The sequence below is a fragment of the Takifugu flavidus genome, chromosome 10, assembly GCF_003711565.1.
Source record: "Takifugu flavidus isolate HTHZ2018 chromosome 10, ASM371156v2, whole genome shotgun sequence".
NCBI lineage: Eukaryota > Metazoa > Chordata > Actinopteri > Tetraodontiformes > Tetraodontidae > Takifugu > Takifugu flavidus.
In genome coordinates this window covers 12,105,156-12,131,608 of record NC_079529.1, presented here as the reverse complement: position 1 = coordinate 12,131,608, position 26,453 = coordinate 12,105,156, and the positions used below count along the sequence as shown (strand labels likewise).

General features: G+C 49.8%; 2 protein-coding genes across 4 annotated transcripts in view; both read left to right on the top strand.

Annotated features, from left to right (window-relative positions):
• Positions 1-13,341, top strand: part of ascc3 (activating signal cointegrator 1 complex subunit 3) — a 43,290-nt gene extending 29,949 nt beyond the window's left edge. For 2 of the 3 annotated variants that reach the window (XM_057046474.1, XM_057046476.1), the window contains 28 exons: positions 1,746-1,937; positions 2,192-2,416; positions 2,640-2,759; positions 2,886-3,050; positions 3,135-3,221; positions 3,295-3,471; positions 3,563-3,788; positions 3,879-4,033; positions 4,285-4,383; positions 4,462-4,630; positions 5,014-5,234; positions 5,312-5,397; positions 5,479-5,645; positions 5,725-5,870; positions 5,951-6,071; positions 6,161-6,303; positions 6,811-6,948; positions 7,035-7,155; positions 7,235-7,367; positions 7,672-7,797; positions 8,952-9,063; positions 9,137-9,271; positions 11,164-11,388; positions 11,480-11,631; positions 11,725-11,875; positions 12,311-12,517; positions 12,609-12,784; positions 12,943-13,341. In XM_057046474.1, the coding sequence (XP_056902454.1) occupies positions 1,746-1,937; positions 2,192-2,416; positions 2,640-2,759; positions 2,886-3,050; positions 3,135-3,221; positions 3,295-3,471; positions 3,563-3,788; positions 3,879-4,033; positions 4,285-4,383; positions 4,462-4,630; positions 5,014-5,234; positions 5,312-5,397; positions 5,479-5,645; positions 5,725-5,870; positions 5,951-6,071; positions 6,161-6,303; positions 6,811-6,948; positions 7,035-7,155; positions 7,235-7,367; positions 7,672-7,797; positions 8,952-9,063; positions 9,137-9,271; positions 11,164-11,388; positions 11,480-11,631; positions 11,725-11,875; positions 12,311-12,517; positions 12,609-12,784; positions 12,943-13,069 (4,302 nt within the window). In that variant the 3' untranslated portion in view covers positions 13,070-13,341. The remainder of the gene's footprint in view (positions 1-1,745; positions 1,938-2,191; positions 2,417-2,639; positions 2,760-2,885; positions 3,051-3,134; positions 3,222-3,294; positions 3,472-3,562; positions 3,789-3,878; positions 4,034-4,284; positions 4,384-4,461; positions 4,631-5,013; positions 5,235-5,311; positions 5,398-5,478; positions 5,646-5,724; positions 5,871-5,950; positions 6,072-6,160; positions 6,304-6,810; positions 6,949-7,034; positions 7,156-7,234; positions 7,368-7,671; positions 7,798-8,951; positions 9,064-9,136; positions 9,272-11,163; positions 11,389-11,479; positions 11,632-11,724; positions 11,876-12,310; positions 12,518-12,608; positions 12,785-12,942) is intronic. The other variant, XR_008952505.1, reaches the window with a different exon arrangement.
• Positions 13,342-14,176: 835 nt separating this feature from the next.
• On the top strand, positions 14,177-22,401 carry LOC130533166 (single-minded homolog 1-A-like). Its single transcript, XM_057046378.1, has 11 exons — positions 14,177-14,668; positions 15,967-16,049; positions 17,204-17,293; positions 17,363-17,471; positions 17,541-17,626; positions 17,724-17,923; positions 18,050-18,156; positions 18,466-18,613; positions 20,267-20,417; positions 20,682-21,051; positions 21,127-22,401. The coding sequence occupies exons 1-11, from the start codon at positions 14,494-14,496 to the stop codon at positions 21,837-21,839; spliced, it is 2,232 nt and encodes a 743-aa protein (XP_056902358.1). The 5' UTR covers positions 14,177-14,493; the 3' UTR covers positions 21,840-22,401.
• Positions 22,402-26,453: the final 4,052 nt, after the last annotated feature.

The following is a 26,453-nucleotide window of genomic DNA, read 5'->3' as shown; positions in this document are numbered from 1 at the left end:
TCTGCATCAGCTCAACCTGATGTTTGTCTTTGAGGAGCAGCGGCTCACATGTCTATCATCAGCACGTCCAGGAGTCAGCCCAGGCTCTGTGGGCTGATGGTGACCCCATGAGGGTACCAGTACCAGCATTATCTTTAACCAGACCTATTGTCAACCACATTCTTTTCCTTCCTCCTCTGGGTCACACTGATAAACAAATGCAGGAGGTAAAATGTGAGTGTGATAATCAAAAGTCTGGTTACACACAGATATGTTGGGAAGCCAAAGTTCTCCCTGGAGACTTTTGTGTTCAACGGCATGTTTGACTTTCATTTCCTCCAGCTATGTCGAGCCTCTACCCCCCTTCCCCCCAACCCCACCCCCATCTGTTTTTAGATCTGTTTCTACAACAAAGAGAAGGAAATTCATGACTGCAGTGTGGAGGAACAGAGACACCTTGTGGTGGTCTGAGTGTATTACCGCAGTGCGCCTCTGAATGACGGACGGTGCAGATGTTCTCTTACACCAGGGCCTCTGAGAGATCTTTGGGCTTCAGATTTGAATTTTTACTGTCACCCAGACCCACAAGATGCACCAGTGTGAGCGCACTGATGTCTGGGCATGTAAAGCCTCCCAGGAGTCCACAGTAGGACCAGGCTGTGGGAACACAAGTCTGAGGAGTGGCAACACATCGCTAACATGGCTGCCTGACCGGCTACAGTCTAGTCATCTACTGCAGTCAGACATGAAGTCATGTCCTCTAAGTTTCAACCAGCTCTTTAGGGTATTTTTCAGACTTTTAGCTGACGGGGGAAAAGGTGCTCTTGTTTATTGGATCTAATTTTAGGTGGAGCTTAATCAGAACTGAGAGATAAAGAGGAGAACGGTAGATGTTTGCCCCCCTAGCTGAAACAGCCTGTCCAGGCCTGCTGGATGACAGATGTGACTCCCAGCTCACTTTGATGCTGAGAGTTTATAGTTCTGGCAGGCTGTTTTCTCCCCAGTCATCCCTCCATATTTAAGCCATGTTGGCCCCATTTTGACTGGACCGTGTGGGCTCCTGTGTTGCTGCTGCTCCATCCGTCCATCCATCCTCACAACAAGCACACAGTAAGTGAAGGTGGCAGCGGGTGTCTGACTGGGATGAGCTTTAAAGCACCAGCAGCTGGTCCTAATGGGACCTGATCAGGAGCTCAGGTCAGTGCCACGTCAGATCCAGCTGGGGCTCAGCAGCACCGCCACTAACTCACCTTAAATTAGATGCTAGCAGCGAGGTCGTAACACACTGGGACACCTCAAAGCAAAGCTTCAGAGTAGCATTTCAATTACCAGGCCCGAGGACTCCAGCAGCTCCGGTTTGCTCACGTGTCTGACTGAGGGCTGCTCTTTATACATCATTTTTATGATCACGGCAGGATGGAACTGTGCCGGCGTGGCATCAGCACAAGGCCTTCAATAGATGAGGGGGAAGGGTAACGGTCAATGGATTACTCGATGGGAACCTTCTCATCCCTCAGTTTGCCTGGATGAAGGCTCCCTTCATTCATCTTTCTCTGCTCAACCCTCCTTTAGCTCTGCTCCACAGAGAGTTTTACTACTTTATTCTCTCAAGTGTTTCCCAAATCTCACAGTTGGTCTGATTTCACTGATTTCTCATTGATTTGCATCGTGACGTTGAGTTGAATTTTGTCTCTTGCAGCTTCTTTTTTCAGAAGCGTCCCGATGCCGTAATTTTGTCCATTGGTGATGTGTCTTTCTTCTCTCAGCTCCAGCGCTCCAGGAACAAACAGATGAAGGAGATCTTCCCAGAAGGTTTTGGTATCCATCACGCTGGCATGCTGCGCTCTGACCGTAACCTCACGGAGAGCATGTTCTCCAGAGGTCACATCAAGGTGCTGATCTGCACTGCGACCCTGGCCTGGGGAGTCAACCTGCCGGCCCACGCCGTCATCATCAAGGTGCTGAGTGATCTGCTGCACCCCCACCTGATTCTAACAATATATTAGAGTAGATCTTCCCAGTACAGGCTGGACTGCTGTATAATCTGTTGGTGATCATCAAACCTCCTGCGTTTTTGGTGACCTTTAACCTTTCCTGGGTTGTTGTTGGTTCATCGTCCACTCTGACCTGTGCAGAAGCTCTGTCATGTCTGCAAGTTGAAAGTGTTCCCTGTGGGAAACGTTTGATAACACGTTCCTCGTTGTCGCCACAGGGCACTGAGATCTACGATGCCAAGCGCGGCGCCCTGGTGGATTTGGGCATCCTGGATGTCATGCAGATTTTTGGACGTGCGGGACGTCCTCAGTTTGACAAGTGTGGCGAGGGGACCATCATCACCACCCATGACAAACTGAGCCACTACCTGACCCTGCTCACCCAGCAGAACCCTATTGAGAGCCAGTTCCTGGGCAGCCTGCCTGACAACCTCAATGCTGAGGTCCGTATCCAGCCTATGTGGACTCCGTTGCTTTTGGTGTTGGAGTCCGGTGGAAAACAGAAACATGGACTGTGTCAGGATCTTAATTGTTTAATCAGTGTTGATTTAGAGGGATGTTGCATTCACAAGATCGAGGAGTTAAGAACGTCGTGCCTGCAGTTAGCAGAGGTCTCCACTAGACGGCGACACAGCCCAAACATTGACGTCTCTCTTCTGGGTCCAGGTGGCTTTGGGCTCCGTCACCAATGTGGAGGAAGCGGTGAAGTGGCTCAGTTACACCTACCTGTATGTCCGCATGAGAGCCAATCCTCTGGCCTACGGTATCAACCACAAGGTTTATCAGGTTAGTGATACAGGTTTTAGATACCTTATATACCTACCTAACACGACCTACCGTTTCTTACCATTTTTCTCTGAGGTTAGCGAGATTCAACCGTGCTGTTGGAAAAATGAGCCTGTGTTTTTGTAGATGGATCCCACACTGGAGCTTTACAGGAAAGAGTTGGCGGTGGAGTCAGGCAGGAAGCTGGACAAGGCCCGGATGATTCGGTTCGAGGAGCGTACAGGGTACTTTGCTTCCACTGACCTGGGCAGGACCGCCAGCCACTTCTACATCAGATACAACACCATCGAGGTAGAAGTCCAACCAAGCCAAGTTCTACCACTGATCCTCTGCTTTTTCATCACATTGTCCCTCTTTTATCCTCATGGTGTGAAGACGTTCAACGAGAACCTCAACTCTCAGCAAACAGAGGCCGACATCCTCAGCACCGTGTCCAAAGCAGAAGAGTTTGAGCAGCTGAAGGTATCCACAAACACACGCAGCAGGATGTAGGGGAAATGATGAATGTTTGCTGCATCTTTGTGCCTCCACACAGGTTCGAGATGAAGAGCTGGATGAGCTGGACCAGCTGCTGTGCTGCCACTGTAAATTGCCTGCGGCCGGCGGCGTGGAGAACAGTTACGGGAAGATCAACATCCTGCTGCAGACCTACATCAGCCGGGGGGAGGTGGACAGCTTCTCACTGATCTCAGACCTGTCTTATGTGGCACAGGTGTGGTTGAATATAATGTGTCCAGCGTAGCCTGGAAGGTTGTTTTCCCTTGGTCTGAACATGGTTTAGGAAGCTCTCTTCCCCTCCACAGAACGCTGCTCGGATCGTCAGGGCTCTGTTCGAGATCGCTCTGAGGAAACGGTGGCCGACCATGACCTACAGGCTGCTCACGCTCTGTAAGGTCATTGATAAGCGGCTGTGGGCCTTTGCCCACCCTCTTCGTCAGTTCTCCAGCCTGAGTCATGTGATTCTGAACCGCCTGGAGGAGAGGAAGCTCAGCGTGGACAAACTGAAGGAGATGAAGAAGGATGAGATTGGTAAAATGAATATTGGGGCGATTAAAGTTGAAGAGACCGTGAGACAGACTTGTAACTGAGGTTAGCTAAAATCCTCCATCTCGTCTCCAGGACACATGCTGCACCACGTGAGTGTGGGCTTGACAGTCAAACAGTGCGTCCACCAGATTCCTGCCATCACCATGGAGGCCAGCATCCAGCCCATCACACGCACCGTCCTCCGCGTCCGCCTGGTCATCACCCCAGACTTCCGCTGGAATGACCAGGTAAAGGTCACTGTCCGCTCCAGTACTGCTCACTGGTCCAACATCTGGAGAGTTCTGCTCCTGCCTGCAATAGTAACAGAGACAGGGCTGTTAGAACCAGAGAACCTGGTCAGACCGCCTGATGTTTGAGCTCGCTCTTAGTTGATTTAACACATTTCAAGATGATCAACCTGCTGAAACCACCTCCACCACTTCAGGCATTTTTAAGTGTTGCTGATCACATTTGAGAACTCTGTTTCCTGCTTGTCCAGGTCCACGGGTCTGTGGGTGAGCCCTGGTGGCTGTGGGTGGAGGATCCGCTCAATGACCACATCTATCACTCAGAGTACTTCCTGCTGCAGAAGAAACAGGTGTCACTTTTAGGACTCCTCGGTCAGAGCGATGCTCTCCAGAGAAGACATGATGATTGATGTTTGTTCCCCCACCAGGTGGTGACAGGAGAACCTCAGAACGTCGTCTTCACCATCCCCATCTTTGAGCCGCTGCCTTCACAGTACTACATCAAGGTGGTGTCGGACCGCTGGCTCGGAGCTGAGGCCGTCTGCATCATTAACTTCCAGAACCTGATCCTGCCTGAGAGACACCCACCACACACAGGTGAAGACAGGCACCACAGAGGCCGCATCCATCACTCTGCTGTCATGGTTTCAGCTCCGCCCTCACAACCTACACCTTTTTAGATACAATTTCCTTCTTCAGGGTCTTTGTGTAGGGTCTCCGTGGTGTTCTGCTGTCTGTGTGTGGGGGTTCTCAAGGTTCCTCAGTTCATACATGTAAATATCCGATTGTTCAGACAGTGTCCCTCAGAGGGATTCAGTCAGTCCTCTGATGGACTGATGACCTGGACTCATCCTCACCCGGAGAAAAACAGTTCAAGCCATTGACTTTTGAATAAACTTTTTCTGGTTTCCATCTTGCTGCTCTGAAGCCTTGGGGGGGGCAACAACTCATTTCATCTTCTGTTCCTCTTCTCCTGTCAGAGCTGCTGGACCTGCAGCCGTTGCCGGTGACTGCCCTGGGCAACCATGAGTTTGAGAGCCTGTACAAGTTCACTCACTTTAATCCCATCCAGACCCAGATCTTCCATACGCTCTACCACACTGACACAAACGTCCTTCTGGGGGCCCCCACTGGCTCCGGTAAAACCATTGCAGCTGAGATAGCTATGTTCCGGGTGTTCAACATATATCCCACCTCCAAGGTTTGTCACTGACAACTAGAGCAAACTGGTAGTACACGGGAAGCAGAGCAGGTGAGAACGTTTATCTGTGTGTCCAGGTGGTTTATATCGCCCCCCTGAAGGCACTGGTCAGAGAGAGGATAGAGGACTGGAAGATCCGAATGGAGGAGAAACTAGGAAAAAAGTAAGAGAGCAGCAGGCGGTAGGAGCAAAAAAACAGGTGAAGCGGCGTCTCCACCTCGTCTGTCCGTGTGTCTGTCTGCAGGGTGGTGGAGCTGACTGGTGACGTGACTCCAGACATGAGAGCCATAGCACAGGCGGACCTCATCGTCACCACTCCGGAGAAGTGGGATGGAGTGAGCAGGAGCTGGCAGAACCGCAGTTACGTCCAGAAGGTGTCCATCCTCATCATCGATGAAATCCACCTCCTAGGTAGGACAGCTGGAGGCGGGGCTTTGGCCGTCTGGTGAAAGAAGCAAAGCCTAACTTTGGACATTCCTGGTGTCTCCAGGTGAGGACAGAGGTCCAGTGCTGGAGGTGATTGTGTCCAGGACCAACTTTATCTCCTCCCACACCTCCAAGGCCGTCAGAGTGGTGGGGCTGTCCACGGCGCTGGCCAACGCTCGAGACCTTGCCGACTGGTTGGGAATCAAACAGGTGACACGTCCTTTGTGCTTAGGGCCTGGTGGTCTTCCTGGTCTCAGCTGCTCACCTTGAGTATTCTCTCTGTGCAACAGGTGGGGCTGTTTAATTTCCGCCCTTCTGTTCGTCCCGTTCCGCTGGAGGTCCATATCCATGGATTCCCCGGCCAACACTACTGCCCCCGCATGGCCAGCATGAACAAGCCAACCTTCCAGGGTGGGTGGACACTGTCAGAACTGAATCGATCACGCAACTCTGTTTTCTGGAAACTGTGGCTTGTAAACCTTCTGTGGATTGACCTGCAGCGATCCGCAGCCATTCACCGGCCAAGCCCGTGCTGATCTTTGTGTCGTCACGACGACAGACTCGGCTGACAGCCTTAGACCTGATTGCTTATTTGGCCACAGAGGACAACCCAAAGCAGTGGCTGCATCATGATGAGAGACAGGTATGAGGACCACCCGTCTTCCTCAGGTGTTGATGCTCAGATGATTGAGTTTGTGGCTCCGCCTCCTCCTGAGGACTCACCTTTGAATATTGCTGCTCTGTTATCAAGAGTTTCTTAATGAGGTGTGAACACACACAGCTCCTGATGATGTGATGAAAAGACTAAAGCACAAACATTCCAGGCGCCACAGAAACCACCTGCCATCTTCATTTGTCTCCAGTAGAGGGCGCTGGTGTCCTGTGTGTTATGTTGTGGTTTACTCTTCGTTAGAGACGAGCACAGTTTGAAAGATCTAAAACGAAGAAGAAAGCCTGAGCCTTCTCTGAGAGTCATGAGCATGACCTACAGGAATCCACCCGCACACAACCAGGTTCTCCCTGAGGTTTTTCTGCCTCTGATATGAAGGAACTGATCCAAATGTGGCACGACCAAACTGAGTGTTGATGAGTTTTTTCATGCCACAGAGTGTCAAAACAAAGGCCTCTGTGTGTTTTGGTGGGTCTCTAGATCGAGGATGTCATCTCCACTGTGAGAGATTCCAACCTGAAGCTGACGCTGGCCTTCGGGATCGGAATGCACCACGCTGGCCTGCATGAGCGGGACAGGAAGACGGTGGAGGAGCTGTTCATCAACTGTAAGATCCAGGTACCTGAGTGTAGAGGTCGTATGGCTGTAGAGCATGTAAAGATCTGGGATCTGTCAGAAAGCACTATGGGACTGGTCTTTCACAGGTTCTGATCGCTACCAGCACTCTGGCCTGGGGAGTGAACTTCCCAGCTCACTTGGTGGTGGTCAAAGGGACAGAATACTATGATGGTAAATCCAGGCGCTACGTGGACTACCCCATCACAGGTGCCCAGAGTCTAGTTCAGTCTCCATGTTCGGACTGGACTGTGGTGACTGACTATGATGGTCTGCTCTGCCCACATAGATGTTCTGCAGATGATGGGTCGAGCGGGTCGACCTCAGTTTGATGACCAGGGCAAAGCGGTCATCCTTGTCCAGGACATCAAGAAGGACTTCTATAAGAAGTTCCTGTATGAACCATTCCCTGTTGAGTCCAGGTAGGAGTCCCTGCACTGGTGGGATGTTGAGGGACCTGTGAAGACACCTAGGATTAGAACCCAATAACATGATGATGGAGGAGGGGAGAGGAGAGGATGGGAGGTCGGGGGGGGGGGGGGGAGAGGATGGGAGGTCGGGGGGGGGGGGGGAGAGGATGGGAGGTCGGAGAGGGGAGGGGAAAGGAGGGGAGAGGAGAGGAGATATCAACTTACTACCAGCAAACACAGATCATGAAGGACAGAGAGGTTTTATGTGGCGTGAGAAAAGAGGAAGTAAAGGATGGAGCTTCCTGTGTGTCCTCAGCCTCCTCAGTGTTCTGTCAGACCATCTGAACGCAGAGATCTCATCAGGAACCATCACATCCAAACAGGATGCAATGGACTACATCACCTGGACCTACTTCTTCAGGAGACTGGTGATGAACCCCAGGTTAGAAAACACACACACACACACACACACAGACAAACACTCCCCCCTAACTCCAACTCCCCAGGGTGAGATAAACCCACCGTTAGCATGTCCAGCCATGACAGCAATGGTAGACATGAACTATGAACGTCTCCACCTCGCCGTCGTTGTTCTCCAGCAGCTCCTGAATGATTTCCTGCTTGGTGCTGAAGGCCTCATCAGTTCTGACCCGTTATGAGAAGTGGGTGATTTGTGGCCCTCGTTTGTGTGAATTATGCAGCCTGCTGCCGAGGAACAGGACTCTTGACACACATGTGATATTCATCACAGACGGAGCCATTCATTCGTTCGTTCGTTCATCCCTTCATTTACATGCCAACGCCCTCTCAGAGAAAGGTCCTAGTTTCTGTCCCCTCCACCAGCGTGTGCCGTTGTGCGGTTGTTTCCCGCCTCAGTGGGAGCTTGAGGCTTTGTGACGTCTGTTTCTACAGGCTTTCATGGAACTTCTGCTTTCCTTCGAGCTCAGACGCCGGCGCCGAGTCATGAAGGTTGTCTTTGATTGTGTTCTGCTGCGGCTCAGGTGGCAGCTGTTACCCAGCACCACAGATCCTGGTGGTCCTGACCTCTGAGTGTCAGGGCCCCTCTGAGCCTTCCCGGATGTCGATACGACGCCGGCTACCTGAGTTTGACCTGTGGGAGGTTAACTGTTGCCATGGAGGACCTGTTCTCAGGTCATGTGACCTACAGACGGCCCCTGCTGATGCCACCCTGACTTTGGTTCTTCTTCTTCTTCTGTTTCCCTCCCAAGACGTGCTAAGGCAGTGTAGCGCTAATTAGCTTTGCTCAAATTCTGGTTTAGAATGGGAAGTGTTAAACTGCTGGTTCAGATGCCCTCTGACCTCATCAGGACCTTCGCCCTATGCTGACAGTTAGTAGATGTTAATTTATTACAATAAGCCAGATATTAAAGCACAGCAAGAGTCTGCAGCTTCCTTCTACACCTTGTCAGGGTGTCCTTTACTGAGGTGCTCCTGTAACTCCAGGGTTCCTGGCCTGGGAATAGCTCCTCATGGATGTTTCTCCTCTTCTGCACGTTGTGTCAAGTCCATCCGCTCATGTTGCAAACGATGTCGCTCTGCTGATGGCGCTGACGTTTCTGTGTGACTGTTGTGTAGTTACTACAGCCTGGAGGACATCAGCCACGAGTCCATGAACAAATATCTGTCCACCCTTGTGGAGAGAAGTCTGCGTGACCTGGAGTGCTCCTACTGCATAGAGATTAAAGAGGTGTGTTGCTGTGCAGCATTTCTCCTGCCGGTGTCTGAGGTTTGACAGAGGTGGGTTTCTGCTGCCCTTCCAGGACGACCGCACCATCCAGCCTCTCACGTACGGCCGCATCTCCTCCTATTACTACCTGAAGCATCAAACCATCCGCATGTTTAAGGAACGGCTGAGGCCCGAGCTGAGCATCCAGGACTTGCTCTCCATCCTGGCGGTGAGGCTCCCTTTAGCTCTGGTGTTAGCATGTATCAGTGATGGTTGCTTTCTTTCATCTGTGTCTGTTTGAGGGTTTTAGCAGCAGATGTGGAAACGTCACATTAACTAACTGCTCCCTTATAGCCAGATTGCTAACAGGCTAATATTCATGTTTTAATGCTTTCTGATGTCCTCATTTAAATTCCATGACATTATAAAAGCAGGTGGATCAAAGAGACCAGGTTTGGTGCTACAGTGAGTTCTGGAACATGTGTTCCATCCAGAGTCTCCTCTCAGGATTAGTAGGATAATGGTTTCCTGTACCTGACATAAGCCACACACGTCCCACTGACATATGCAGCCTGGACTCTCTTGGTTCTAAGTTGGATAATCATCCAGTTAATGTTCCAGGGGATGTTCTGCCCACATCTACAACATAGCCTTTGTTCTGGCCTTATGTTTTCACCATGTGGCTACACCAGCTACTTGCATCTGACTTTGGTAATGATGCTACCATCTGGAGCTGCAGCCATGCTCAGCAGTTACGATACAGCAGGATGCGCCTGGCTGTGCCCCCCCCCCCTCCATGATTGCTACAGCAGGCCTCTAATGAGCAACACCCCCCACACACATCTTGGATCGGAGCTCTGTGGAGATTTAACTTCATGTACAAAGACTAATCTGATCTTTCCGCTGTATTTTTATCCCTTTTATTCTACTTCCTTTACCCAACCATGAGGCTAACGTGCTTCCAGCTAATGCTAATGCTCACACCGTGGCTCTTTACAGCATAGTAGAGCCATCATCCTGCTCCTCCACCACATGGGGCTGCAGCTCCAGCAACTCCACTTTGTAGGGCCATACACCTGGATCCTGGAACCATTGCTCCAGACATCCTCCATCAGAAGCTGACCCAGCTCACTGTGCCCCCCTCCACCAGCAGATTACAGACTTCCTGAGTGACCAGAGGCAGCAGGTGAGGCTGTGGAGCACCACACTCAGCATGGGTGCACCCCAGGGTTGTGTCCTCTCCCCCCCGCTCTTGTCCTCTCTAAACCAACCACTGCAGGTGACCCTTCAGCCCAAGTGCAGAAGCTTGTTGAAGGCACCTCCGTCACCGACCTCATCAGAGACAGTGACGAGGCTGACAGATACAGGTGGAACATCTGGCCTCCTGGTTTTTCTGGAGCACCTGGAGCTGCACATTGGCTGGTCAGGTGACAACAGCAGTGCTTCTGGGACATTTGAACATATCTGGGATGGAAGTGACCCAAAAACACGGATGTGTGAGGACAAGAGAAGACAACGCTATCAGACTGTGAACCGATATGATCCACGTGCGCACGGCAGCAGTGCCAAATAGATTGTCCAGATATGGCTGCTCTTGTGATCCCTCATTCCCTGCCCCCACTCAGCCGGGTCCCAGAGTTTGGAAGCTTCTGCTCCAGTATGTGATGAATGGACCATTAACAGTCTGGCGTGTGTGTGTGTGTGTGTGTGTGTGTGTGTGTGAGACAAATGACACTGCTGATGGGACTACATTAGCCAAAGTTGGGAGAAGCGGAGCCACACGTGTCCACGCATGTCTCGGTCTGAAGCCACCTCCTGGCTCTGATGGATCACCCCAGTCCTATATGATCAGCATTAATGTGTTTTATGAGCAGGTTTGCAGGTTCTCATTTGTCACAGCTGCATTTCTGTGTGTGTGAGGAGCGAAAAAGAGGATTTTACAGCAGTGTTTCCAAAAGAAAAGAGGAAGAACCAAAACATGTTGTTTTAAAACACTGAACCAGACCTTCACCTTCAGCCCTCTGGAATCCAACCTGAAGGAGCCTGATGACTCTGCAGTTGTCTCCTCTGATTTGTTGGACTGTCTCACGCGCTGCTCATGGCTGAACCTTTGTCCTTCAGGACGCGGAGGAGTACGCAGAGCTGCCAGTCCGACACAACGAGGACCAGCTGAACAGCCAGCTGGCTCAGCAGCTCCCCCTGCAGGTCAACCCTCACTCCTACGACAGCGCCCACACAAAGACCCACCTGCTGCTGCAGGCGCACTTTAGCCACGCCCAGCTGCCCTGCAGCGACTACACCACCGACACCAAAACCGTGCTGGACAACGCCATCCGCATCTGTCAGGTACCGGCCGCGGCTGCTCCTCCCCTGGAGGGTTCCTGTGTCAGCTGTAGGATGGTGGACACACCGATCACACTCTGTTCTTGTTGCTAAGGCGATGCTGGACGTGGCTGCTAATGAAGGTTGGCTGGTCACAGCCATCAGCATCTGTAACCTGGTGCAGATGGTGGTTCAGGGCCGCTGGCTGCACCACTCCTCCCTACAGACGCTCCCCCATGTAGAGGAGCACCACCTCCACCTCTTCAGGTGAGCACCACCTCATCACTGGGTGGGAGAGTTGGTGTGGTGTTGTCTGAAAACCATTAATGCGTGCTTTCCTTCCTGGTCATCCTGACACAGGAAATGGACACATTTGAGGGGGCGGAGCCGCGAGGGGGGCCAATGTGGACCAATCCAAGGACTCCCGGAGCTCATTGACGCCTGTAATGGACAAGAAGCTGTTTTCTCCACCATTGTCGGTCAGGAGCTTCACTCAAGTCAGATCACTCAGGTGGGTTTGAAGCTTCCTGTTAAGGTTCCACAGATCCACTTTAACCCCCCCCCCCCCCACACACACACACCTCCATCCCCCAGAACAGTGTGGACGCCTCTCCAATGGAATAATGAGATGTGCAGCAGCGTTCCTGCCCCACTTGTTCAGGAGAGGATCCTCTCAGACAGCGCTTGATACACACACACACACACACACACACACACTCTGGCTGTTGTCCTGCTCCAGCTGAATGGACCAGAGGAACCATATTTTGTATCCGACCTGCGTTCAGCAGAGCTGGAAGGTTCTGGGGCCTCTCTTGTTTAAGCTGGACCTGCTGCCTTTAGCTGCTCCCTTCCAGTTGCTCCAGGGTTGGGTTTTTGAGGACCTCCACGGTGCTGTGCACCTGCACACCTGACGCTGTCTCGTCTCTGCCGGTTCTGCTCACCTCAGGCGTGGTCCTACCTGAGTCACCTGCCAGTGGTGGAAGTGGAGCTGAGCGTGAAGGGCTGGTGGGAGGAGAGCCAGGAACAGCTGGAGCAGCGCCTCCCTGCAGCAGGAGCCAACCCCAGGGACGGGAGCTGCTGGCTGGACGTCCATGCTGACCAGGAGTACGTCCTGCAGGTGTCGCTGCGACGCATCAACCTGGGCCAGCAGCGGGTCAGTACCGACAGCTCGGAGGCTTCTCCTCTGAGTACCGTGGTTCATCTCCAGATTCACCCAGCTAACCCGCACATGTGTGATGCTCCAGAGGAAGCAGGACAGTAAAGCTCAGGCTCCCAGGTTCCCCAAGGCCAAGGATGAAGGCTGGTTCCTGGTGGTTGGAGAGGTGGACCGCAGGGAGCTGCTGGCCGTCAAGAGGCTCGGATACGTCCGGCACAGCACCGTCGCGTCTGTGGCCTTCTACACTCCAGAGAGGACCGGCAAGTAAGTGCCAGTCAGACTGGGAGTGCTGGGAGTAGAACCAGTCCTCTCCCTCCCCCCAGTAGACCCAGTCCTCTCCCTCCCCCCAGTATAACCAGTCCTCTCCCCCCCCCCAGTATAACCCCCCCCCAGTATAACCAGTGCTGGCTCTGTCTCCTCAGGTGTATCTACACTCTCTACCTGCTCAGTGACAGCTACCTGGGTCTGGACCAGCAGTACGACCTTCACCTGAACGTCACACCTGCCAGCATCGCTGCTCAGGTCAACACAGAGGTGTCTGACGCCTGAGTCACATGACCAGTCGGGTGACCCAGCGTTAGTCACATGACCAGTCGGGTGACCCAGCGTTAGTCACGTGACCAGTCGGGTGACCCAGCGTTAGTCACATGACCATGTTCCCCAGTCTAAATGCAGCACTGTGGCCTTCTGGGAAGGTCAAGAGGTCAGAACGGGTTACCAAGCGATGTTGAGATTCACATCAGCTGTAACCAGGTTGTTGTGATGATCACCATGACAACAGTCAGTCTGTCATGTTTCCAATAAAACTCTCATCCTCTTCCTGTGGCCTCTTCATCTCTCATTTGTTTTTATTTTTTGATCAGCAGATTAGCCGCCCTGAGATGCTACAGCTAGCACAGTTGCTAAATTCCATCCTTGTCTTGAGGCAGGTATTAAAAACAGAACAAAGAACAAACATACTGACAGGTGTGTGTGTGTGTGCGTGTGTGTGTGTGTGAGAGAGAGAGAGACAAACTCCCGCCCTCAAGAGCGTGACGCTTTTCTACCAGCAGATGGCGCGAGAGAGGGATGAACTCCTAAATGGCCTTTTAGAACAGTGACGTCACGTTTAAGCGTCACGGTTCAGCTCAACGCTTTGACACCTGTGAACGTCACAGGTGAAGCCGGCGGCAGAAATCACCTTTTATCGATTTATAATCCAACACGAACCTCAACCAGATCCGTCGTTTATCGCAAAACCTCAGAGAAAGTTAAATTACGTGTCTGGACTGACGCCATCATTTGTGGAGCCCCCAGATTTAAATTAAAATTTAAAAAAAGATTTTTTATTTTATTTTAAATTGATTAAAACGGGATTTTGCTTGTCTTTAAGTAAACTGCTAAATTATCGATCATCACAATATTTAAATAGGAAATAAAATTTCGACTTAGTAAAATCACTTGACGAAATCTGACATTTTTGGAGACATGTAGTTGGTTCCCTATTGTTTTAAATTAAAAGCGTCGCAGATTTTCAGGGAATATTAATAATTCCATCTAAATTCATCCCCTCACGGGTCGTTCCGAAGCCTGACCAATAGGAAGGCGAGTTGGGCAGTGTCGGTCCAATAGGAGCAGAGCTTCTGTCTGTGGGCGGGGCTTAGACACGGCAGCCGGTTCCGGACAGGCTGCTTTCTTTAAAGTCACCCCGGAGCGGAGGCCTGAGAGGGCGGCCGCTCTCTGAAGCCTGAGCCGGGCTTGTGTGGAGGCCGGCGGACGGTGCCTTCACTAGAAAACTCCTTTCAAACTCTTCACAACTCCGGACTAAACTGGGATTTGAAGGTGAACCAGACGGACTTGCTGGACCAGGACCAGCAGGGTGGCTCCGAGGCTGCGCTCATTCAGGAATGATCCCGGCCTGTCCACCTGGAAACACCTGGATCCATGGCAGCGCGGAGGTGACGGTGACTCCGGGCCAGTGAGGAGGGGACGGGATGAAGGAGAAGTCCAAGAACGCCGCCCGGACGCGGCGGGAGAAGGAGAACAGCGAGTTTTATGAGCTGGCCAAGATGCTGCCGCTGCCGTCCGCCATCACCTCGCAGCTGGACAAGGCCTCCATCATCCGGCTGACCAGCAGCTACCTGAGGATGCGGATCCTGTTCCCTGAAGGTACCAGCCGGCACTCTCCCCGACCCAGAGCCCACTACAGCCAGCCCAGTACGCCCAGTACGCCCAGTACGCCCGCACATTTGCAGCCTGAGCGGACCACTCTATAAAATAAACCAGGTCTTTTCTTTCGTCCTTTTCAAGAAGAAACATTCCAGATCCTTTCATCCCATAGTTTTCCTTTATGTCTTTTCCAGTTTATGGTGATTTTTTTTTAATTCTGAGAAGAATTAGTTAAAAATGGGAATTCTAAATTTCGTTTTAGGATCGAAACAAGTAATTATTATTACTATTATTATTGTCATTGTTATTACTACAAATGCTACTATTGTATTACTACTACTATTATTATTATTACTACTACTACTATTATTATTACTATAATGTTATTATTATTATTATTATTATTATTACTATCATTATTACTATTATTTCTTGACACCGTGGCAGCGTCGCGCGCATTAATATGATCTGCTGCAGGAAACATTAAAATTAAAAACAAAGACTTTTTTGTTGATTTTGAAATCATAATAATAATTAGAAATTCTCTATTGATCAGAGTTTGAAGACAATTAATGAAAAAGGATAGTAAAACGCTTCAACAAATATTAATAAAATCAAATAATAGAATTCATCAATAATTAAATCATAACATTTTTATTAAAAAAGAATCGCATTGACTCATCTTTATAAACAAACGTTTGTTTATTATTACTATTGGTAATAATAATAATAATAATAATAATAATAATAATAATACACATTTAGAAAAATCCAAATTAAATGAATCTTGAAAAAGTGAAAATACAAAGTCGTTTATTTGCTAATAACCGAACTCTCACTTTTGCTATTACTGTCTTTATTATTATTTCCTGTGTTCTTTATTAGAAGCTTGTTGAAGATTCAAACATTCGTTCATCATAAAAAAGACGATTATTCTGACAAGATATTGATAAGAATTAAGATTCGCTGATGGATCAGTGCTGATCAGGAGGTTGATGCAATGATTCTCTGAGCTTCGATCCTTAATTTCTCTGTAGGGAAACATTGATTCAATAAAGTTTAGACGGAGCGCGCGCGCGCACGTAACCGACATCATTTTTTGATCAGTTGCTGAAATGTGAAAATACCAACACAGTTACAAAATATTGCAGAATATTTTTGTTTTTGAAAAGTCTAAAAGTTGAAAGTTTTTAATGAACCTAACAATTATAATGATTAAAAGGGTTCAACTCTTCATGAAACCACATTTTCCTTCAGCTGTTTAAAGTGATTGATCTCTGCTCTGATTGGTGGATCAGGTCTCGGGGACTCGTGGGGTCACGTGAGTCGCGGCAGGCGCGCGGACGGAGTCGGTCAGGATCTGGGATCTCACCTGCTGCAGGTAGCGCGAATAATAATATCATTATTATTATTATTATTATTATTATTATTATTATTATTATTATATATTATTAGTGGTAGCAGTAGTATCATCAGCAGTAGTATGACATTCATTCATTTTGGTTTTTATTCTTCAGTTGTATATGAGTATGTGTGTCTATTTGTGTGTCTATTTGTGTGTCTTCACTGCTTAACCCTTTCAGGGTCACAGGAAGGGTATTTTTGTGTGTATTTGTGTGTATAAATGTGTATATATTTGTGTTTGTATTTGTGTGTATTTGCGTGTATGTGTGTGTATATATTTGTGTGTATATATGTGTCTATATATTTGTGTGTATATGTGTGTATATTTTTGTGTGTATTTGTGTATGTATTTTGTTTGTATTTGTCTATATTTGCATGTATATGTCTGTGTATATTTGTGTTTATATGTGTGTGTATATTTGTGTGTATATATTTGCGTGTGTATTTGTGTGTATCTATTTCTGTGTGTATATATTTGTGTGTATCTATTTGTGTCTATTTGTGTCTATCTATTTCTGTGTATTTATGTGTATCTATTTTTGTGTTTATCTATTTGTGTGTAGTTGTGTGTATGTATTTGTTTTTATCAATTTGTGTGTATTTGTGTGTTTAATTTGCGTGTATCTATTTCTGTGTATCAATTTGTGTGTATATGTGTGTATTTATGTGTCTCTATTTGTGTGTGTGTGTATATTTGCATGTGTATGCGTGCATCTATACGTGTGTGTATGTGTGTATATATTTGTGTATCTATTTGTGTGTATTTTTGTGTATATATTTGTGTGTGTAGTTGTGTGTATTTTTGTGTATCTATTTGTGTGTGTAGTTGTGTGTATATATTTGTTTGTATCTATTTGTGCGTATATATATTTGTGTGTATCCATTTGTGTGTGTATTTATGTGTATCTATTTGTGTGTATTTTTGTGTATATATTTGTGTGTATCCATTTGTGTGTGTAGTTGTGTATTTATGTGTATCTATTTGTGTGTGTATATATTTGTGTGTATCTATATGTGTGTGTATATGTGTGTATGTATTTGTGTGTATCTATATGTGTGTGTATATGTATGTATGTATTTGCCTGTATATGTGTGTATCCATTTGTGTCTGTATTTGTGTGTCTTTTCCAGACGTTAGACGGCTTCATCTTTGTCGTTGCTCCGGATGGTAAAATAATGTACATCTCAGAGACGGCGTCGGTCCACCTGGGACTGTCTCAGGTGACCTTCCTCTCCACCTTTGTCCCTCTGTTCCTGCGGCGCCGCTCAGCTGTTCGTCCTGTCCAACAGGTGGAGCTGACGGGGAACAGCCTCTACGAGTACATCCACCCCGCCGACCACGACGAGATGACGGCCGTCCTGACCGCCCACCCGCCGTGTCACTCCCACGTCTTTCACGGTAACTGCCGGCACGCGTCTGCGCCTGCAGCGGGCGCCGCTAACGTCTGCCGTCTCCGCCCTTGTGCAGAGTACGAGGTGGAACGCTCCTTCTTTGTGAGGATGAAATGTGTCCTCGCCAAAAGGAACGCGGGTCTGACCTGCGGAGGCTACAAGGTGACGATAAGACCTTCTCTCACACCGGTCCGTTCCAGACCGCCGCCCACCTCTGACGCACCTGCAGCCCTACTTCCTGTGTCCGTCTGTGTTCCAGGTGATCCACTGCAGCGGCTACCTGAAGATCCGTCAGTACAGCCTGGACATGTCCCCCTTTGACGGCTGCTACCAGAACGTGGGCCTGGTGGCCGTGGGCCACTCGCTGCCGCCCAGCGCCGTCACCGAGATCAAGCTGCACAGCAACATGTTCATGTTCAGGGCCAGCCTGGACCTGAAGCTCATCTTCCTGGACGCACGGTAGCAGCCGACACTGCAGAGTCCTGCTCACGCCGTACACGTGCACCAAGGCCGTGTGTGTGTGTGTGTGTGTGCGTGTGTGCGTGTGTGCGTGTGTGTGTGTGTGTGGTGTGTGTGTGTGTCCAGGGTAGCAGAGCTGACAGGATATGAGCCGCAGGATCTAATCGACAAGACTCTGTATCATCACGTGCACAGCTGTGACTCCTTCCACCTTCGCTCTGCTCATCACATGTGTGAGTGAGGTTTGTTTTATCTCCCTCCATGTTACACGAACACACACACACGCACACACACACACACACACACACTAATTTGTGGTTATAAACTGCTTCAGCTCTATTTAACTAAATTAACCATCAGTAATTTGAATAGTTCAGATGTTGTTTAATGTTTATTACTGTTTTATTTACCTGTTAAATTACTGTGAATTAGTGGTAATAAATGGTTAATAGCGTAACGATGAGATATTAACATAAACAATGTATAACTGAGTGTTGTGCTCCTCTTCCTCCCTCTTCATCCCTGGTTCTCTGCTCCGGTAGTGTTGCTGAAGGGTCAGGTCACCACCAGGTACTACCGCTTCCTGGCCAAGCACGGCGGCTGGGTCTGGGTCCAGAGTTACGCCACCATCGTGCACAACAGCCGCTCATCCCGACCTCACTGCATCGTCAGCGTCAACTATGTTCTCACGTGAGTTCCTGCCGACCCACCCAGTCCAACCGCCCCTTCGGCACCAGAACGTTGATCCAAAACACGTCTGGCTACTAAAGACGAGACATAAAAACACGCCTCTGCCATGGATTCAAGATGTCACTTCCTGTGAGCTTTAACACGAGTGAATCAGGGTAGAAAGAAGCAGAATTCAGCCTCCATCATTCTTCACCATCCTCACTGAGCCCAAAGAGCTTGAGGTGAAATCATTTACAAAAGTATCACAACTTAAATAAAGACATAAAATGAATAAAGCAGATGTGAAGCATCCCAGCAGTAACTGGTACTAAAACCAGTCAGAACCTGGAAAACCATCATCGAGAGCAGAAGCTACACAAACACCCACCTTTAAAGAAAGGTGGGGCGGAGTCGAGACCTTGAGGCACCCCACCGGACAAGAAATGGGGTGACTGGTCAGAGGGCGTGGATCACATGACCAGCGTGTGGGGGGTCTGAGGTTAATGGAAAAGGTTAATCTGACCTCTGTCGTCACCGTGCTGCTCCTCCCCCTCTGTTTGCTGAGCGTGACGGCGTGCGGCAGCTGGTTCCTCTACGGCGGCCTCCAGCGTATCCTGACCCCGAACAGGTTTCCTCCGGATGTTTCGGGGAAACCAGATGGGGGTCGGGACTTGGAGCCCACCTGCCTGCGTGGGAGTGGCCACGTGGTTTTCTTATTGGTGACGTTGAACACACGCCGCTGTAGAGCCGACGAGAACAAACCAGTCAGGGGAGCCACACCTCCGTCTGGTGGTGGAGCCTCACGCCGATGGTGAAAGCAGCTCGTTTAAAAGGAACCGGAGAACAGGTGGTTGGGAACAGTGTGGAACCAGTGTGGAACCAGTGAGTCCAACCATCAATACAAACAATAAATTATAGATTTTTCAATTAACGATATTACTAAAATAGGAAGTAAAAATGAGTCATGAGAAGTGATGAAGTAGATTTCCTGAGATCTTCCATCGTTGGTGAACCACAGAAGGTGGACGATAACGAACATGGACGATGGTGACGGTGGACGTGATGGTTTTCAGATGTTCCAGCTCTTCTTAGTTTTGAGTCTGTTTTACTCCAGTCAAGTATTTGTTGATCTTGATCTGGAAAACAGGCATCCCGTTGTCCACACCCCTACCACCCCTATCACCCCCCCCCCCCCACCACCTCCAACACCCCCCACCACCTCCAACACCCACCCCCCCACCACCCCTATCACCCCCACCACCCCATCACCCCCCACCACCTCCAACACCCACCCCCCCACCACCCCTATCACCCCCACCACCTCCAACACCCCCCCCCCCACCACCCCTATCACCCCCACCCCCCCCCCCCCCCCCACCCCCCCACCACCCCTATCACCCCCCCCCCCCCCCCCCACCCCCCCACCACCACCCCACCACCCCTATCACCCCCACCACCTCCAACACCCCCCACCCCCCACCACCCCTATCACCCCCCCCCCCACCACCTCCAACACCCCCCCCCCCCACCACCCCTATCACCCCCCCCCCCCCCACCACCCGCAACACACAGCAAATTCCTGCCATTGCAACAGTTGCCACCGGGTGCAGAACCGGGGACCACACAGTTGTCCTGATTTTCATTCAGCTGGAGTCATTTGTTTTGCTTCTTCAGGGAGACGGAGTATAAAGGCCTCCAGCTGTCTCTGGACCAGACTACGTCCAAAACCTCACTGGTCCACAGCAACACTGGGGGTGGAGTCCTGACTCCCAGGTCGAGAGGATCCAGGTCCAAACCCAAGACCAGACTCTCACCCTACACACAGGTCAGCGCCTCCTGCTGGGAGGTGACTTTATCTAAGCATTGAGTCACCATGGCAACAGGGAGAAAGCAGTGCCTGAACAGGCAGTAAATCTGTAGCATTACAGTTGTAATAATACTGCAGTTATAATGATGTAATCCTGGATTCATCTGGCAGTGAGCTAAATCCTATTACAACCGAGTCATGTGGTGTTATAACTACAGTAATAACAGTGTTGTTCACTGCAACAAAAAGGAACCATTAATCCGGTTTCTGTGTTGACACCAGTATCCCAGTTTCCAGCTGGAGCGATCAGAGTCCGACCAGGGCAGCTCGTGGGGCAGCAGCCCCCTGACGGACTCGGCCTCCCCTCAGCTGGATCACAGTGACAGTCTGGATGGTTCCTGCACCTACAGGCAGTTCGCAGACACCCAGTTGCTCTGCAGCAGTCTGTACAGAGAGCAGCTCTACGGCGCCACCAGCGGCCGTGCTCACACTCAGGGTCAAGGCTGCGAGCGGGGCCGGTGTGAGGCCGGCCGCTACTTCCTCGGGCCACCTCCAATGACCAGGGAGGTATGGTGGGGCGGAGCACGGCCCATCATATCCTTGACCAAGAGTTCTTTGGAGAATCACATGACAGCGGCCCACAGCTGCCACGGTGAGAACTGGTCTCAGAACTGTAACGTTATAGTTTTATGCTGACAGGCTCATCGCAGATTCGTGTGTCCTGCAGGTCCAGGCCACTGGGATGAGGACAGAATGGGCAGTTCTCCAGATGGAGGTTCTGCCAGTGACTCAGGGGACCTCTACCAGATGAAACCGTACCTCTGCAGCCCACATCAGCCGAGCAAGAGCCAGACTCTTATGGGAGCCACCCAGCAGACGATCAAAGAAGAGGAAGGTCGACTTCATCTACAGAAGAGCGTTGCAGTCATGCCTGCAGGACCTGCAGAGGTGCTGCCCAAGGTCTCGACCTCCCGGTTCAGTTCTGAATACTGTCAGGGTTCCCTACCACAGACCATGTTGTGTCCAGGTTTGGATCAGGTAACCAGCCCTGTGCCCAGTCCGCTCCCACTATCGAAACTCAGCAGCCAAGGGTCTGAGCACCTCCACAAGCTCAAGGACCACCACCACACAGACCTGCCCCCCCTCTCTTTACCCCTACACCACCCATTGGGCCGGCCAGCCGCGTGCTCAGCATCCCCCAGCCCCACTTCTGTCCTTTACTCTTCACACTCGTACCCGCGGCCATACTTGGACAAGCATGCGGCTTTTTCTCTGACCGGCTACAGCCTGGAGCACTTGTCTGACCCAGAGAACCTGCGAGGTTACTGCGCCTCAGCCACCGACGACCCCAGCTACGGCATCAGCCCTCACCTTCACGTACCTACGGAGCAGACCCCCGGACACAAAGGCGCATCGGTAATCATCACCAACGGGAGCTAACGCTACACATGCATTGTGTCTCCGTGAGCTCCGTCCTGTGTTTGTCCTGGAAACAGAAGGGTTTTTTTTGTGTGGAGACCACGTTGTTGAAGTGATGCTGTGCTTCACACCTTTGCACTACAACACAGTTTCTGTGTGTTGGGACCTGAAACGGACACAGAGGAATAACACTCAGCAGCTAATATGCAAACTCATCAAATATTATCGTTGAAGAAGATGGAGGGAGGTTGACGGAGGACTTTCTCTTTGATAGCAGAGGGAAGGTGGTCGACAGAAGGAGCAGCAGGAACGTCGCTTTTCACCATCACGCTGATGTGATCAAAGCTGTAACTTTATTCAAATGTGTCACCATGTTTGCTCACATCCTCACTTTGGTTTCTTTTTTCCCTTTTTTGCTTCTCAACAGTATAAACTTATATTTATGTTTGGATTTCTTCATGTTTAAGCCTGTGGCGTGCTCCATCTTTGGAAATTATTTATGGACTTCTGTAAATAAGGGGAGGAGTCGTGAAGCACACGGGCAGAAACTGTATTTATTAAATGTTTCTGGCTTTTGAATGAATCTCTGAGACTCTGTATGTGTTTCTGACAGAAGAAATTAAAAAAAAGACAAATCAAATTATTTTTCAAGTTTCGATGAGCACAAAAACCTTAAAAAAAAGAACAGCAACATCAATTGATTAATGCCGACGTCGACTTGTGGAGAATCGTGTACGTTTGTCGCAGTAACCTAAACGTTCACAGCATGAAATCAACCAGACAGTGCTAACGGAGGCTAATAGAAGGTAACAGAGGCTAACAGAAGCCAACAGAGGCTTCAGAAATTTAATAGTATTTCGTTGTAGATGAGCCTGGTAAGTTAGCAATGCTGGCTGCGTTGGTGGTCTGTGGCGACACCTTTTTTCTGTCTGTACTGGCTAAACTTGCACAGCGATGAAGCCATGCGACAGAATCTGTAGGGTCGGTTGAGACGCCTCATGTTTGCTCACATGGTCTCTGCGGGTATGGAGACGGACTCTCCTCGCCACTCTTCACCGATTACCTCTGAATTAAAACCTTTTTAACCCGTGAGGTTATTCCTCGCTTGAGCTCATCGTTCAGGAGCTTCCTTCCTCTTCAGCGTTTTTTACTCAGTCAACAGGCAACTTCACCCATTAGGCACCAACGTGTTGCTAAGACACCAGAAACTGCTATCAACAGTGTGACAGGAGGGAAGGGCACCTGGGTCAGCAGCAGGTTAGCAGCTAGCTTTACATGAGCGTCACAGATGCAGTGGTGTTAAAAACACAGGTGATCAAGATCTCCTTCCTAGTTGTTGAAGACTCAGAAACATAAAGTGCTGAATCATTTGTGGCGACGTTGCATCTTTTCCCCTGGTGAAGCTGCTCATTGGCCTCGAGTTGCTTTTGTGCACGAACAAGAATCCCGTAAAGTGTCTATGGAGGACGCCTCCGGTTGTTGACATCCTCAGCTGTGAGCGCCACACTCCTCCCATGGAGGATCTGGATCTGTTGGATACTTTTGTTGGCTACATTTGAGTGTTTCTCCACAGTGCCGGCATCAGATCAGGCTCAAATCTGCTGACACAGCTGCTCACAGAACCAGTTTAAACCACAAACAGCACAACAGGAAGTTAGACTGCAGCGGTTGTTAAAGGAGCTCGTGGAGAAAGTTAACACGTCTGAAGCTTGCAAACTTGCATAGGATGAAAATATGTACACAGAACATAGTGTGTACATGGTTCATGTGTGTGTGTGTGTGCGTGCGTGCGTGTGTGCGTGTGATGCCTTTTCTCTGCAGGTGTCTGTAAACTGGAGTGCTGCTGCTGGTGGTCCCAGCAGGACTCTCCTCGTGTCTGGGATCATCTGAGCTGCTGGAGCAGCAGCTCCTCCTGGTTGTCAGCATCCTTCTGCTCAAATGTCAGAGAATGTCGCTGTAATCAACACAGAGGAGCCGCAGGGCCCACTGGGAAAAAGGTTCAACAGCACAAATGTGCAGAAGACGCAGGCTGACGCCGGGCATCTGTCGACAGATACACACCACACAGGTGATCTGCTGTTCTGATGATGTCATGGGCTCCGGTGCGGCAGTGATGGAGAAATGTTCTGCAAATGTCACCTGTAACGTCACGTGACCAGCTGAGATCTAACACAGCATCTGCTCAGCTCCTGTGAGAACCGTTGGTCTGCTGGAGTCTGAGGTCAGGGATGTTTCACTCACCAGCATCATTGGTCAGAACAGGTCGGTGTGAAGGTGTTTGGGGGCGGAGCTTCAGGCCACAGTCAGCACACAGGTTCACAAGCACGGTACTTTCTGAGCAAACTCCTCTGAAGAATGACAGAAACCCCAAAACTACACCAATATATTGGTATGGACTCAACATCCTTCAGGTAAAGGAAGTAGACTGGCTCTGTGGGTCTACTCTCACTGAACACACCTCTCTGCTCTTGTTTCACCACGTCAGCATCATCAGCCAGGCTCCAGCCTTCACAGATGATTGAAGACATGCTGAGATCAGGTGATCAGACAGGAACCTCACCTCAAGTCATTCACGATGGTCTCAGAGCTCAGTGGATAGATGAGGATGAACAGCAAAGAGCTGGGAGGAGGTTTGATTGGCCAGATGGTTGCTCTCTCAGCTTTTCTGAAGGTTGGAGGCTTCTGGCCATGAACAGTTACAGTTGATTCAGCTTCATACTTTATCTGCTCCAAACCTGAGTCTTCACAGGAACTCAGAGCCTGACCCCCACAATTCCAGATCCTTTCAGAATGTGCTGAGATGTCTGGAAGGTCTGAGAGCCAAGAGTGTTCCTGACTTACCTCGAGATGTAAACTGTCCTCGGGGTAAAATGTTGTTTTTGTTCGAAACCAGAGAAAAACAGGGAAGATATCACAGGAGAAATGAAAACTTTCCAAATGGAAATGCTTCCCCAACATTAACTGTGGCAGCAGTACACTTCGCCAACTCACCACAGTCCACCAAACAAACAACAAAAACCCTGTTTTTAGGTGCAGTCTTAACTGCACTATCTACCAAGTACTTCATGAAGAAGTCACGGAGCCTCAGCCAGCTCCCCTTTGGTTGGTTCCAGTCCAACCCCCATCTAGACCCTCACGCCGCATCCAAACCCACCTTCACGAATTTAGTGCAAGCCCGTGATTTATGTGACGTGTGGAGGTATTTCCATCCGAGCAGAGGCAATTCACCTGGACCCACTCCAGGGGGAACCAGCTGTCTCTGGCACCATGGAACTATAGTTAAAAGTGTGTCAATCAGCCGGGTTGGCTTCATTGATCACTCTATTGTGAGTGTTGTTTTTGTAAAAAAATAATAAATAAAACTAACTGTAAAAGTGCATTTTGGCATTTTAACACCCAGTTACTGCACGATAAGGTTTTGAAGAAGCCCTTAAAGCTCTGTGGTGAAACCATGTAGTTACTGCTCCATCCAGCAGTGGTAGGATGTGGGAAAAGCCACATTCAACAGTTCTGTTTACAGCACGCTCTCAATGTTAGTAGGGACATGGCCAGGTCCATGTGAGAGGGGTGGTGGAGCTCCAACTTCTGACAGAATCCATAGGAGGCAGATAAAAGATTCAGGTTCTGAAAAATAAATCATCAACTTTATCTGACCTGATGGGTGTGGCTGCTCGAGGTGCTCTGGTACTCTCAATGTTCCAACATATTTCTCAGATGGACGCTCCCTCTTACTTTGTCTTTGGTCTGGAGCGTAAAACCGGGCAGAGGAGGATGGTGCACTCCCTGCAGGCTACTGAGATTCACCAGTGGGCTGTGGATTTCAACAAGGATCTGTACAGGATAGAATGCCGGGAGGAACGTGAGGTGGAGCTGTCCTTTCTAAAAGATTTAACCCAGGTGAGTGATGAACACAATAGGAAGCTGGACGCGCCCTTGTTGTCCTAACCCTGCAGTTTTTCACAGACAGGACATAAACTGGCGCCCAGTGTCCTTACTGTGCACTGGTTACAAGGTGCTGTCCAGGGTGTTGGCAACTCGGCTATGAGAGGTGATGGAGAGGGTTATCCATGAGGATCAGACAAACTGGTTGATCTCTGACAACATTGCAGGGGTGGCTTCTGCCGAGGGTGTCTTTTAAAAGCCGGGTTTTAGTCACAAATGATCTGGTATCATCTATCTTGTGGCACGGCCTGCTATGCGAGGAACACCCCAAACCTGCTGTCCGGGATACAGGTGGTCGTGGTTTGTCTCTTCTGGGACCACCTGCCCTCGATACGATGGATGATCCTTTTTCTGCTAAAGGAGAACTTTGCTGGGTTCATCTGAACAACAGAGGAGCAACGTTCAGCCTCCAGTTTTTATGGAGGCTGCTATGTGGCCCCCCAGACCTAGTCTGAGACCTGTGGCTCACGCTGTTTAGGCACTGTGGTGGACCCTGGATTATGGCAGCATCCATGTTCCTTGTGGATCTAGGTATTTTTAAAATGCACAACTTCCAAGGATTTGAAAGTATAGAGAGTGTCTGAGCAAGAAAGACGGACCCACTGTGACTCCGTGTTCTGGCTTCTAGAGGAGCCGATGATCCACGGGACCCGATGATCCACGGGACCCGATTCAAGTGTGAGGCAGGACCAC